Below are 13,156 nucleotides of genomic sequence, written 5' to 3'. Positions count from 1 at the left end.
GTTTTGTACCCTGTATTATGTTTCAGATCCTCATTTTTGCCGTGCCTAAGTACCTGGAATTTATCACTGTTAAACATCACGTTATTTTCTGCTGACCAATCGAAAACTATGTTGATATCTGCTTGTAGTTTTTCAATGTCTTCAGCAGAGGTAATTACATGCTAATTTTTGTGTCATCTGCAAAGGTTGACACGAAGCTGTGACTTGTATTTTTGTCTATATCTGATATGAGAATAAGGAACAGTAGCGGTGTAAGAACTGTACCTTGAGGTACAGAGCATTTAACTGCACTTGAGCTCGATTTTATTTTGTTGACTGTTACTCTTTGTGTTCTGTTCGACAGGATATTGAGTATCCAGCGTCCTACTTTACCAGTTATTCCCATTGACCTCATTTTGTGTGCTATCACTCCATGGTCACATTTGTCGAATGCCTTTGCAAAGTCTGTGTATACTACATCTGCATTTTGCTTTTCTTCTAGAGCTTCAGTGATTTTGTCATAGTGGTTGAGTAACTGTGACAGACAGGATCTTCCCGCTCTAAATCCATGTTGTCCTAGGTTGTGTAGTTCAACTCTTTCAAAATTTTTTATTATGTGTGATGTTAGTGCAACTGGTCTGTAATTTTTTGCCAAGGCTTTACTACCCCCCCCCCCCCTTGTGCAGCGGAGCTATATCTGCTGATTTAAGTGCAGTTGGTATCTTCCCTGTATCCAGGCTCGTTCTCCATATTAAGCTGAGCGCTCACGCTACTGTTACTTTACATTTCTTTATGAATATTGAATTCCACGACCACCCATGGTTGCTCATTCAGTACTAACCCAGCCAGCAGCCCTAAGGCATTCTGGGAATTTTTTTCAAAATGGCTGCCTCTCACTGGAGGTCCTAAGAGTCCATTTCGTACACAACCAACCTCGTACACATTTATAATTGGTACCGAAAAATCAAAAAAAGTTTTCTCGGTTGGTGCAGTTTCTCGCCGACCGAGAATACTCGGTTGGCGCAGTTAAGTGGTTAAATGAATGGGATGCTTATTTTTAATCTAAATAACTGACTTTTACTCTGAATGTCTAAGACATGGTTTCTTGGTTTAATTATAAATTTGTATAAATGCTGAAATTCAATTAATTTTTAAGAGATGTTGTTTAAAAAATATTAAGAAGATTTATCCATGTTTGTACAGTGCAATATATTTTTGTTTATATTAATTGAATGTTGAATAATTTTTTACTCTCATTTGTCAATCAGACCTGGAAGATTACCAAAAGTTGAATCATTTGAAAGCAGAGATACTCTTCACCCAAGATCATTACGACCTCCAGTGTTTAAGTCACATAGTTTTGGGGGTTACAGTGGAGGAGTAACAGTATTATCCCGAGGAGAATCTGTCTCAAGTAATCTCTCTTCGTCTAGATTAAGTAAACAAGGTAAGAATATATTTTTCATTATAAAATAATATTTACTTAAAGTCTGTAAACTGTCTTTCACTACTTAGTAAGGTTACCATGATATCTCCTTAATATTCTTTATTTTTGCACAGTTTCATGGGATTCTTCAAGCCCATGTCACCTAGCTTCACCTACATGCTCTCTGTTTTTGCACAAGACAATCCATTATTTTATGTCTACACCTATTTTTTCAATATTTCTCCTCAGTCATGCCTTCCCAGTACTTTTTATCTCACCATTCTTCTTACTTTTATCTTGTCCACATGCATTCTACTGTTTCTTAGCAACACTCATTCCCTTCCGTACTCCAGATCGGTTCATTATTCTTTCCTGCATATTTTAACCACTGTAATGACTGATGACATCACTGGGTGTTTACCCTATGCAGGAGATGCCTGGAGCTGGTCTCATGGGGTATTCAACACTCGCGAGTTGTCACAAATATACGTGCATCCTTTTTCTGGGGGAAGTCCCTTGTGGCTCCCTGAAGCTATTGCACTGATTCAGTGCCATACTACTAGGTGCCAACAGTCGTGGAGTTCTTACTGGCCTACCGAGGACCATGAGCCAGAACCTGGCCCCCCCTACCTCAGAGAGGTGCAGGGAGTGGTGGGACTATGAACACTTTACATTTAAATTAATTCATGTCAGCCACCACCAGGGAAGCACCCAGTTTGTTAGCGAAACAAAACAGACTACTGCATGGTTAAAAACAAGACCTCAGCCAAAAAAGCTGCCAAAAGAACCCCCCCCCCCATCTATGAAAACAAATGACCCAAATTTTGTGAAACTAGTGCAAGCCAGTTCAGCCTACCTTTTCCCCTCATTTTGAGGGAGGAGGGAAGCAGGCCAGATCAACGAGCCCTCACAACTACCAGTCTGTTTTGGTGTTTTGTTTTCATGAATAAAGCAGCTTTTTTGTATTGTTTTTGTTTCCTTTCTGGGTGCGTTCTTGGTGAGGGTGACAGAAACAATCCACTGCTCCTTGTGCCTCTTTGAGGGGCCCCAGGTTCTGGCTCTGGTCTTCAGTAGGTAAATAAGACTACTGTGACTGATGTGGCTATGTAATGGAAAATTAATTTGGCAACATAGCTACAAGGATCCACCTGGGCTCACCCTGAATGGGGAGTTTCATTACATTTATTGTTTTTTTTTATGCTTATACTTATCTCATTGCGATTAATATTGTCTCTAAGTTTTGGTGTACAACAGAAACCATATTTCCACTAGTTTTTATCATCTGTGCCTGTTTTGATAAATTAAGTCTTGTCTAGAATAAAATAATGAATATAATGCTACTGTTAGCAGCACCATTATGTACATCTCAGCTGCCTTGTGCATTCCTTTGTGTAGAAAAAAACTCATGCAAATTAAGGTGCAAGATTCAGGAATATGCCATTACATTCTTACATATGTCAACTATGTATTGAATGTAATGAAACTCCATTTTCTAGGTGAGCCCCTTCGACTCCCTGGAGCTATAGGACTGATATGCGCTATATTAGTCTGGGGCTTCAGTCAATGGAGTCCTGCCTACCAGGGACCAGAGCCAGAACCTGGCCTCCTCAGAGAGGCACAGGGAGCAATGGCTTAAGGAGACCCTCTTGTATTTGGGGGTATTCCTTGTCTGCTATCAACCAGGGTTAGGCACCCAGAAAGGTAGGCATCACAAAACAAACCCAACATGGTAGGAAATTGCAAAAAACCCAAAACCGAACAGAGAAACAAAACTCCAAAAAAGGAAAACAAAGGAAACAAGCAAACAAGCAATTGTCATTCACCGCCACCTCGCCACTTGTCCGCGCAGTCCTTCCCTCCCCGGGAGGAGGGTAGCTCTGGACTTATGCATCGGCTATTCACACCTCAGTTTGTAGGCTGAGCATCAAAAACAAAACTGCTAACCGGAGGGAGGGAGGGAGGGTGCCAGGGAGCCTCCAGGGCTCACCCAGAAAATGGCATTTTATTACATTCAATGCTGGTTTTGTGTGGGGAGCCCTTTCGGCTCCCTGGAGCTACATAACTAAAGATAAGTAAAAAGAGGGATTTACTCAGGAGGAGGCCGCACCGCGTGGATCAATTTGAAGACAAGACAACTGACTCCAAACTGCAACCCGAAGCCAAACACAAACGAATGGGACCAGGAACATTTACCAAATAATGAGTGGCTAGGACCTGTTCAACCTCCAAAACCACGGCGGCTGAATGTAAGCGCAGGAAATGCTGACATTTCCTGGGCTGTTCAGTTAAATGCAGCATACTGTACTAACTAACATTATGGGTACATGGGGGAGATCTCAGGATGGCTACACTTAATAATCCTGTGGACAACCTGAGAGACCCGAATCCTGTGACAGGGGAAAGAAAATTGGATCAACCCTAAGAGCATCCACCGCCACAGAGGAAAGAAAATTGGATCAACCCTAAGAGCATCCACCGCCACAGAGGCCAAGGCACCAAGGTAATGGCACAGAGTTGCAACCGGACACAACATATGATGCACCCCTAGTCTAACCAACCAAGCATGAATAACCCAAGGGCCCCTCCAGAAGCCAGCCTTTTCATTCTTTGTCAGAAAAGGAGACGGCTACAACTAAACAAAATGTCCACCAGGACCAAAAGAGCAGAAACCACTACACCAGAGGAGTGCATGAAGCTCAGCTATCTGACTCCCAGAGGCCAATGCCAACAGAAAGAGAGCCTTCTGGAAGCAATCTCGAACCGAAGGGGCCACCACAAACTGAGGAAAAGAGAGAAAAGAGATCACCCTGTTCAAAGACCAGGATGGCTCAGGCGGTGCATGAGCAGGCCGAAGGTGAAACAATGCATGAGAAAGCTTATGGAACGCAAGCTGGAGCAGCTCCGCCAGCACCACATAATATGAGGGAACAGTATTTGGCATAAGATGACGATCCTGAGAGAGCCAAGAACGAAAGGACAAGACAACTCGAACAGAAATGGAAGTCATACTACGAAGAGAGTGGAAATGGCCAAAAGACCCCCAAGACACCTCATACTGTCTCCAAGATGAGGACCGCATGTGGAACACCATTAACAAAGCCACTTGATCACCATACAAGTGGTGATAAACTCGCGTCAAAAAGACCAGATGCGATGAGTGGAGGCGTAGATCGAACCAGCCATGTAACGGACTGGCCAGATCTTCTGGAAGAGGTGGAGCCGCGGAAAATTCCCCGAGTTTGGACATCGAGCGTGTAGTGCCTGAAACCAAGGCTGTGCTGGCCACCACGGGGCTACAAGAACACACCCACACACACCCAAAATGGGGACAAGGACCCTAACGCAAAAGAGGCCGGGCCAAGAGAAGCAAATTCCGGGATGTACAGGAGGAAAACACCAGGGTCCTCCCAAACCTCCACAGGGTAAACCCAAGAGGAAGAAAAACCTCCAGAAAGCAACTGAGGGACCCAAAGGAACCTGGAAATGAACCTAGGGGAAGCCCAAACCACGACATTTGCCAGAAGAAAATGCACCACAGAAAGGAAGGGCCAGACACACGACCCTGATCAAACCCCCAACAAAAACGGTCAGAAAAACAGACTGAAAATCAAGGGCCGAAGGCGTGGGAGCCAGTGGAGCATGCAGGGCACAGACACTGACCCCAAAACTAGAGCCCAGAACCCAAACACAAAAAACAAAAGACTGGGCAAAAAAGACAAACACCCAAACATTCCCAGAAGAACAAACAGGGCAGGAAGCCCCTAATGAAAGAACAAAACAGAGAGACGGCAATGGGAGGATGAAAACCTCCTGACAGAGGCATAAAACCAGCGAGCAGAAACCCCCTGCATCGGAGAAGAGCATGAAGCTTCCCGACCCGACCTCCAGAGGCCAATGCCAACAAGAAAAGAGTCTTACCAAACAATCCCGAACCGAAGGGGCCACCACAAACTGAGGAGAACAGAGAAAAAGAGAGCAACCGGTCTAACGACCAGAACAGCTGAGGCCGTTCACTGAGGCATGAGCAGGCAGGAAGTGAAATAAAGCACGAGAACGCTTATGGAACGCAAGTATGAACAGCTCCGCCAGCACTGCATGATATGAGGCGACAGTATTCGGCATAGGATGACGGTCCTGAAACAGCCAAGAGAGAAAGTCCAAAACATCCCGATCTGAAACCGAAGACAACCTACAAAGAGACAAAAAATTATGAAAGGACCGCCAGGAAACTTCATACTGCAGCCGAAACGAAATACGCAGGTGAGACACCATCAACGAAGCCACCTGATCACTATACAAGTGGTGATAAGCCTGCATCAGAAAGACCAGACTTGAAGATCGGAGAAGATCAAACCAGCCACGTACCAGACTGGACCAATCAGCTGGAAGAGGCAGAGGCGCGGAAGAGTTCCTGGGTTCAGACACCGAGCAAGCAGCGCTTGAACCCAAGGCTGGGCTGGCCACCAAGGATCTAACAGGACAACTCTCCCCTGGTAAGTCTTCAACCAAGCCAGAACCCGAAGCAACAGCTGAACCGGGGTGAAAGAGGTAAAGATAACCCCCACCTCGACCAGTGCTGCCAAAAGGCATCGACCCTGACAGCCTCACAGTCGGGGAAGCTCGTCACATATATTGCGAGACACCAAGACCACGCCGATGTGATGTAGTCCACCTCTGGGCGCCCGTACGTCTGGCAGACCCAGTGGAACGAGTCATCATCAACCGTCCATTCTGTGGAAATGGGAATGAACTGGGACAGGCCATCCACCAGAATGTTGGACACCCCCTGGATGTGAACCGCCAGGAGAGTCAAACCCCGAGAACTCAACAGACGAGTCACCCGAAGCAACCAGCTCTAAAGAGCCAAGGACTGAATCACAACCCTCTCGGTTCAGGCAATGAACCATTGGGGCACAGTCCAAATGAAACCGGATCATTGATTCGTGAGTGACTTGAAGCCTCCGAAGCGACAGTCACACTGCTGCGAACTCTTGCACTGTGCTATGAGCCTCATGAGGCTCACAGCTGAAACCCTCTGGAAGGAAGAGACCAAAGAACCCAAAGAACCCGGAACCGAACCCAGGGAGGAGCAGAACTTATATAAAATTTGTACAGGGAAAGGAGGGGGGGGAAGAAACCCCCTCCCCCTGCAAATGGAATGCATTAAGTAGTGTTGTGGTGGAGGCTGACTCCATACACAGTTTCAAATGTAGATATGATAGAGCCCAATAGGCTCAGAAATCTGTACACCAGTTGATTGACAGTTGAGAGGCAGGACCAAAGAGCCAGAGCTCAATCCCCGCAAACACAACTAGGTGAGTACAACTAGGTGAGTACAGAGACAGGAGCCAGAGTTGAACGATCTCCACTCAACACATCATCCTCGGAATTGGGGTTGGATGGCTGGCACAGGGGTCTGGGGCTTCCCGTTCCCCCTCCTGGGAAGAAGGGGGCTTCGCAGACAGTGGCATGACAGTGGTTATGACGACATGCTCGTCTGCTTGTTTTCGGATTGGGGAGTTTTGCTTGATATTTCGACTTTCGGTAGCAGTTTTGAACTAGGTGGGGTTTTTGGGACGCCTACCTTTCCGGGTGCCTAACCCAGTCAATGGCAGACATGGAATTCTTCCAACCACATGGAGGCTTCTATAGGCCATTGCTCCTTGTGCTTCTCTGAGGAGGGGCTAGATTCTGGCTCATGGTCCCTGGTAGGAAATAACTCCAATCGAATTGACTGATGCCACGGTCTAATACATACATATCAGCCTGGTAGGCTCTGGGGAGCTGAAGGGGCTCTCCATAGAAACGCCCCAAAACACGAACTCACACACCCAGCAGTCACATGTAAACAAACCGCAGCATGGCCCTGGTGGCCAGGCAAGGAAGTGCCCACCAAAAAACAAAATGGCCATCAAAACAAAAGGAGAAGTGTCTGACGAAAAGTGGAACTCACATCAGCAAATGGGAGAAAAAAAGAAAATGGAAAGGAGGAACGAAAAAACCCACCCAGAAGGCACCAGGCCTAAGCAGGGTCAAACAGCCCCAGAACTGTGAGCAGGCTCCCTCTACAACCCCGGGAACCCTCGACAGAGGCCCACCGGGGCAGAGTCGCTCTCTACGTCCACCACCCTAGAAGAAAGGCAAAGTCCAAGGGGAAAGGCAACTAGAAGGGGAGCCTGATGGTAAGGCCCAGAAACCTCATCGGGAGGAGCAGGCTCAAAGGCCTCCATCCCCGCAATGACTGGGGCAACCCACAGAGCAGCCAGAGTTTCATTCCCAACTAAACCCCACCCTGACCCCAAAACTCTCAGACAATTGGGAGCTGGCAGCAGAAGGGAAGAGGAGCTGAGGAACCACAGCAGCAGGGGAAGGACCCAGGGGCATGGACTGCATCAAGGTCGAAATGACCAACAGCCCGAGGTGTGACCAACCAAAACAGGGCAACCCCAGGGCATTCAAGCGGGTAACCAACCTAGCGTGTTGCAGCAACCAAAACCAACGATGCAACCCAAATGCCATCTGACCCCAAAGAACTTCCGAAGAAGAACAGGTAAATTGGGGTACGAGCTGGGAACACATCTTGCAAGACTCTGGGTTGTAGGTATCACCAACCCAACAGGCAGCATTATGGAGGCAAAATAGGAAACCATCACCCTGAGACAAGGGCAACAAACAACATTCAACCTCGCACAAGGCAAGATGGAACTTGGAAGACACATCCATAGGTTCACCCACCCCAATGGGGTTTTCCAGGGCCCATAATGGTTCAGCCTACAGGAAGCCCAGGCAATGGTGCTGCAAAGCCGGTTGAGCCCTTGTATGAGAATGTCAGCATGAGGTAATAAGGCTATAACTGGACCCCTGAGAGATGTACGAGCATAGGGGCCTAAACGAGGGCCACAAAATACCTTAGTGGGACTAATAGTCAAACCAGGCAGCCCTCCTCCAACAATAAACAAAAAGAAAAGAAAAACCCTGCATAAGCACAACAACAACAGGAGGAACAGGGAAGGGAAGAGAAGGGAACTATCAGGAGAAAACGCCAAGCCATTACAACTATATAGCACTTGGAAGGGATCAGGATAAGGATTTGGGATGGGACGGAGGGAAAGGAATGGTACCCAACCACTTGGACGGTCAGGGATTGAACGCCGATCTGCATGAAGCGAGACCGTCGCTCTACCGTCCAGCCCAAGTGGTTGGAATATGGCAGTCGCTAGGTAGGCGTGCTGCACAGCACATTGCACCCCAAACCAGCAACACACTACTTCCTACCCAAGGCCAAACACAGGCCACTAAACCCCAGCTGGAGTTTAGTTGGGACAACTGCCAAGCAGCAGGAACCCCTATGGAAATGAAGCCCAAAAGCCCTAGGGAAGGGAACCCTAGAACCCAAGGGTAGTACTCACAGGATGCTTAGGGAAGGCAGCCCTCAGTACACTATGTTACCCCTTGCCATCGTGCCACAAACAGCAGGAAACACCACAAGGGCACATAATCCCACTAGAATCTGGGGCCAGAGTTGCCAACCTCCCCAGTGCACTTCAGCCTACAAACTGAGGTGTGAGTAGCCGGTGCATAGGTCCGGGGCTGCGCAGAAAAGCTGCTCGGCTGCAGTGAATGATGATTGCTTGTTTGCTTGTTTCTTTTGTTTTCCTTTGGGGAGTTTTGTTTCTCTGTTCGGTCTTGGATCTTTTGCATTTTCCTACCACGTGGGGTTAGTTTTGAGATGCCTTTTTGAGGTGCCTAACCCTGGTCGATGGCAGACGAGGAATACCCCCAAATACAAGAGGTCTCCTTAAGCCATTGCTCCCTGTGCCTTTCTGAGGGGGGGCCAGGTTCCGGCTCTGGTCTCCGGTAAGCAGAACTCCATTGACTGAAACCCCAGACTAATATAGTATATATCATTCATATAGCTCCAGGGAGCTGGAGGGGCTCCCCACAGAAAAACCAATAAAAGCAGATATTAATCTGATGAATGAATTAATGTTAATGGAAGGAATTCATGGTTTGCGGATGAATTTATAAATTTTATTTATTCATCATAAATTGCAAATTATTATTATTATTTTAAAAGGAGAAGCTTTATGGACCTGATTGTATCTACAGTAGTTAGTATGAGAATGAAATATGGTGGGTAGAAAGATGGAAAATTTTGATGAATTAATTTCATAAACTAAATATATTTTAGCTCATAAATATTTATAGTGATAAACTGTATAGAATATATGATCAAAATGTTGAAATGCTTACATATTTCTTCATTGATTGATAAATAATTTATCTGACAATGTGGCAGACAATAAAATTTAATTAGTACTTTGCAGATTGAAGAAAAATATTGCAGTGGCAGATTTTGTTGATACAGTACTGTATTTGTTTTCAGTAAATACAAACTAAACCTACACATTAGAAATGGTGAAAATGACAATATTTAGGTCAGTCTTGACTTGATAACTGTCCAGGATAGATCAAAATATTGTCACTTTTCTCTTTGTTAATGGCATGGGGTTTAGTATTTATTTGTTCCAGGCTTATCAATGTGACTTTCTCCATTATATTTTTAAAGTATACTAATGGAATAAATGTTTGGCCAATGAGTTTATCAGGTTAGAGAGACAATTTTTATTTTTTAAAAAGAGATATTTTGGCATTATTATATAAACAGAAGTGATAAGGAAATGCAAAAATTAAAGGGTGATATGGAACTTGGAAAATATTTATTTATTATGCAGGGATGAAAATGTTTCACGGATCCACAGATTTCTGCAGATTTGACTTCAGATCAAACCAATGTCAGTGGAATCAAGAACACCAGACAGACGATTCAGGTATGCTTTTAGGATTAATATTACATATAATTTTGTGAAGTTATAAAAAGAAATCCTTAATAAATACAATGATAGCCGCATTTTTTCTCTTTTACCTTTTGCCATAAGGCTGGTCAACTGTGTTTTTCCAAGTTCCACTCATTTTTGATTGTGTAATGAATAATGTACTTAGGTGATGTGAGCATGAGGCAATGTGGCCCAAAGAATTTATGGAATTGTATGCTGGTAAATTCACATAGGAGAGGGCACAATTTAAGATTCAACATAAGCAAAAAAATTACATGTTGAATATAGTACATGAGATAGGTAGAAAACATGTAGATGAGAAACAGTGATCTGTGCATGAGGTGTTTGAGTAGACTATTCATGGCCAACAAGCAGCATATTAGTGTACAGAATTAGGTATAAGAAGGTGAGATTGTTTCAGAAAAATACCCTTAAATAACATTTACTTGAGTAATGTTTTGATGATTTAATCATATAATATATATATATTTGTTTAAATGTTTCTAACAATGCCATTCATATTTATTTCTCTCAACAGACTCAACCAGTAGTAGGATAAGTGATCAGAGCATGAGTTCAGGATATAAATCGCAAAGGCAAGACACGAGTTCTACCACTGTGTCTAACACACTATCTACCACTCCTTCCCCAACCACTAGTCAACACCAACAGTCCTCCAGCAGCCAGGTAATATTAAATGAAAACAAATACAAGTGGAATAGAGAAAATTACTTGTTTTTTATACAGTATTCTCTTTTGACTTATGGGTAATGTTCTTTTTAGTGCATTTCATTAATTTTAAGTGGGGCATGGAAGTAATTACAATACTGTACCACTGATGTTCAGAACTTTAGCCAGAGGTGCTAATATCAACAGCCATTGTAATAGGGGTTTATTATACAAAAAATAATTATTTTCTTTCTTTTCAATTCAGTAAACATGCTTAGTTATAAATGGTTTCAATTCAAGTTTCCTCTTTTCTAACTTGGTTCTATCCAAAAAATAACATTATGGGTTTCCATCGAGTTAATACTAAAGTAATAATTCCCTGGAAGAAACAGGATTCATAAACACTATTCAGTCATGAGCACTGCATGGATGACACAAGGTGCTAGAGACATTGGAGAGGTACACTGATGAATATTCAAGCCCTTCCAAATTTCAATTTGGCATCACAAGTGACCATCCAGTGGTGACATCAAAATTGCTCATTTGCCTGCCCTTAGATAGGCCAACTTTTGCAACTGATGTGACTAAATAGTTTGGAACAATCTCAGTGAGATAGCTTTAGGGAACCATCAGGGGGGGGAGGGGGTACTTTCAGGAAAGAGCCAAGAGAAAAGTTTAAATTCTCTAAATACAGTATTTCAAAACTGTGATGGTTAGAAGGAAAAGATGTATTGTAATATGATCAACACACATAAAAATTATGATGAAAATTAATAAGTATGAGCAGAAAGAAATTGTGAAAACTGCAATTTTGAGAACAAAACTACAAAAAAGGTGCTCTCATCCTGTAAATACACTTAGGTAATTACATTTTGATAAAATAAATACTCTCTACCTAAGTAATTAGACACACCCACACATATAGTACACTGTACATATAATGCTGCATTTATTGTTATTTTTGTTTTTATTTTTCATACACATTTTCTATCTCAAAATTTCATTAATACATTTTCAGGTGGGTATGTGGGGAGGTGAAGGGGAGAGCCAGGCAGTAATGTGGGCAGTCACAGACATGGAAGCTGTACCTCCAGGAGCCATGTTAATCAACCCACAGGTAATTCTTTTTTCAGTTTGTTGCTTTAAATATAATTTTTGCTGTGCAAAGAAGTGCATAAATGTTTTAAACAATGTCAAATTGTTTGAAAGGAGTATTTCTAATGGGCCCTCTGTAGCTCTCTAGTGGCTTAGCTCTAATATCTACCTGGATTAAACCTGGATGGGGTTCTGGGAGCTTCGGCCCAGGTCCAAGCTTGATTTGTGAGATATAGGCATCTATAAAACTGCTAGGCACCAGGAACAGAATCTGGTGTTCTCATAGATGCAAGGAAAGCCACCAAAAAAAGTAAAGGCAGGGCAAAGCAAGTTATTTATCTTAAAGAGAGAAAAGATGGAAGGGTTTTCAGGTGCTCACGGATGCCTCGTTTCTCTGCTCGGGTTTTGTGACCAGTACTCACCAGGCCAGCCAGAATCGGTGGGGTCCATCCTTCCGTTGGGCTAACAGCACTGTGCAGGAGTTCGCGGTGGTGTGACATTTGCTTCAGAGGGTTCGTGTTGCTCGTGGAGCAATGATCCAGTTCCATTCGGACTGCTCCCCTGCGGTTCATTGTCTGAACAGCGGGGGTTCGATGCGGTCCTTGGCTTGTTGGGGCTGGTCGCTTCAGGTGACTCATTTGCTGAGTTCTCAGGGTTTGGCTCTCCTGGCGGTTCACGTTCAGGGGGGTGTCAGACGTCCTGGCGGTTAGCCTGTCTCAGTTCATTCCCCTATCCATGGAATGGACGGTCGACACAGACTCGTTCAGTTGGCTCTGCCGAACGTACGGGCACCTAGAGGTGGACCTTTTCGCATCAACTTGGTTGAGGCGTCTTCCAGCGTATGTGGCGCCCTTCCCAGACTGTGAGGCCATCGGGGTCAATGCCTTTTGGCTGGACTGGTCGAGTTGGGGTTACTTGTACCTCTTCCCACCGGTTCGGTTGTTGCTCCGGGTCCTGGTTAGCTCAGAGAGACTTACCAGGGATGAATAGTCTTATTGGCTCTTTGGTGGCAGGCCCAGCCCTGGTTTTCAGGTGCTTCTTGCTCGATGTCCGAACCTGAGGGTCTTCCCGCGGCTCTGCCTTTTTTTTAGCAGATTGGTCCATTCCGGTACGTGGCTGGTTCGATCCTCTCTGCTTCTCATGTCTGGTC

General features: G+C 44.6%; 1 protein-coding gene across 19 annotated transcripts in view; it reads left to right on the top strand.

Moving 5' to 3' along the window:
- Window positions 1-13,156, top strand: part of LOC123763958 (cAMP-regulated phosphoprotein 21) — a 257,113-nt gene that overhangs the window by 177,814 nt on the left and 66,143 nt on the right. For 17 of the 19 annotated variants that reach the window (XM_069330057.1, XM_069330053.1, XM_069330049.1 and 14 more), the window contains 4 exons: window positions 1,248-1,426; window positions 10,168-10,236; window positions 10,781-10,929; window positions 11,930-12,028. In XM_069330057.1, coding sequence (XP_069186158.1) covers window positions 1,248-1,426; window positions 10,168-10,236; window positions 10,781-10,929; window positions 11,930-12,028 — 496 coding nt within the window. The remainder of the gene's footprint in view (window positions 1-1,247; window positions 1,427-10,167; window positions 10,237-10,780; window positions 10,930-11,929; window positions 12,029-13,156) is intronic. The other 2 variants (XM_045751321.2, XM_069330055.1) reach the window with 1 other exon arrangement.

This window comes from Procambarus clarkii, chromosome 23, assembly GCF_040958095.1.
Source record: "Procambarus clarkii isolate CNS0578487 chromosome 23, FALCON_Pclarkii_2.0, whole genome shotgun sequence".
Lineage (NCBI taxonomy): Eukaryota > Metazoa > Arthropoda > Malacostraca > Decapoda > Cambaridae > Procambarus > Procambarus clarkii.
This window is presented reverse-complemented; position numbering and strand designations above follow the sequence as displayed.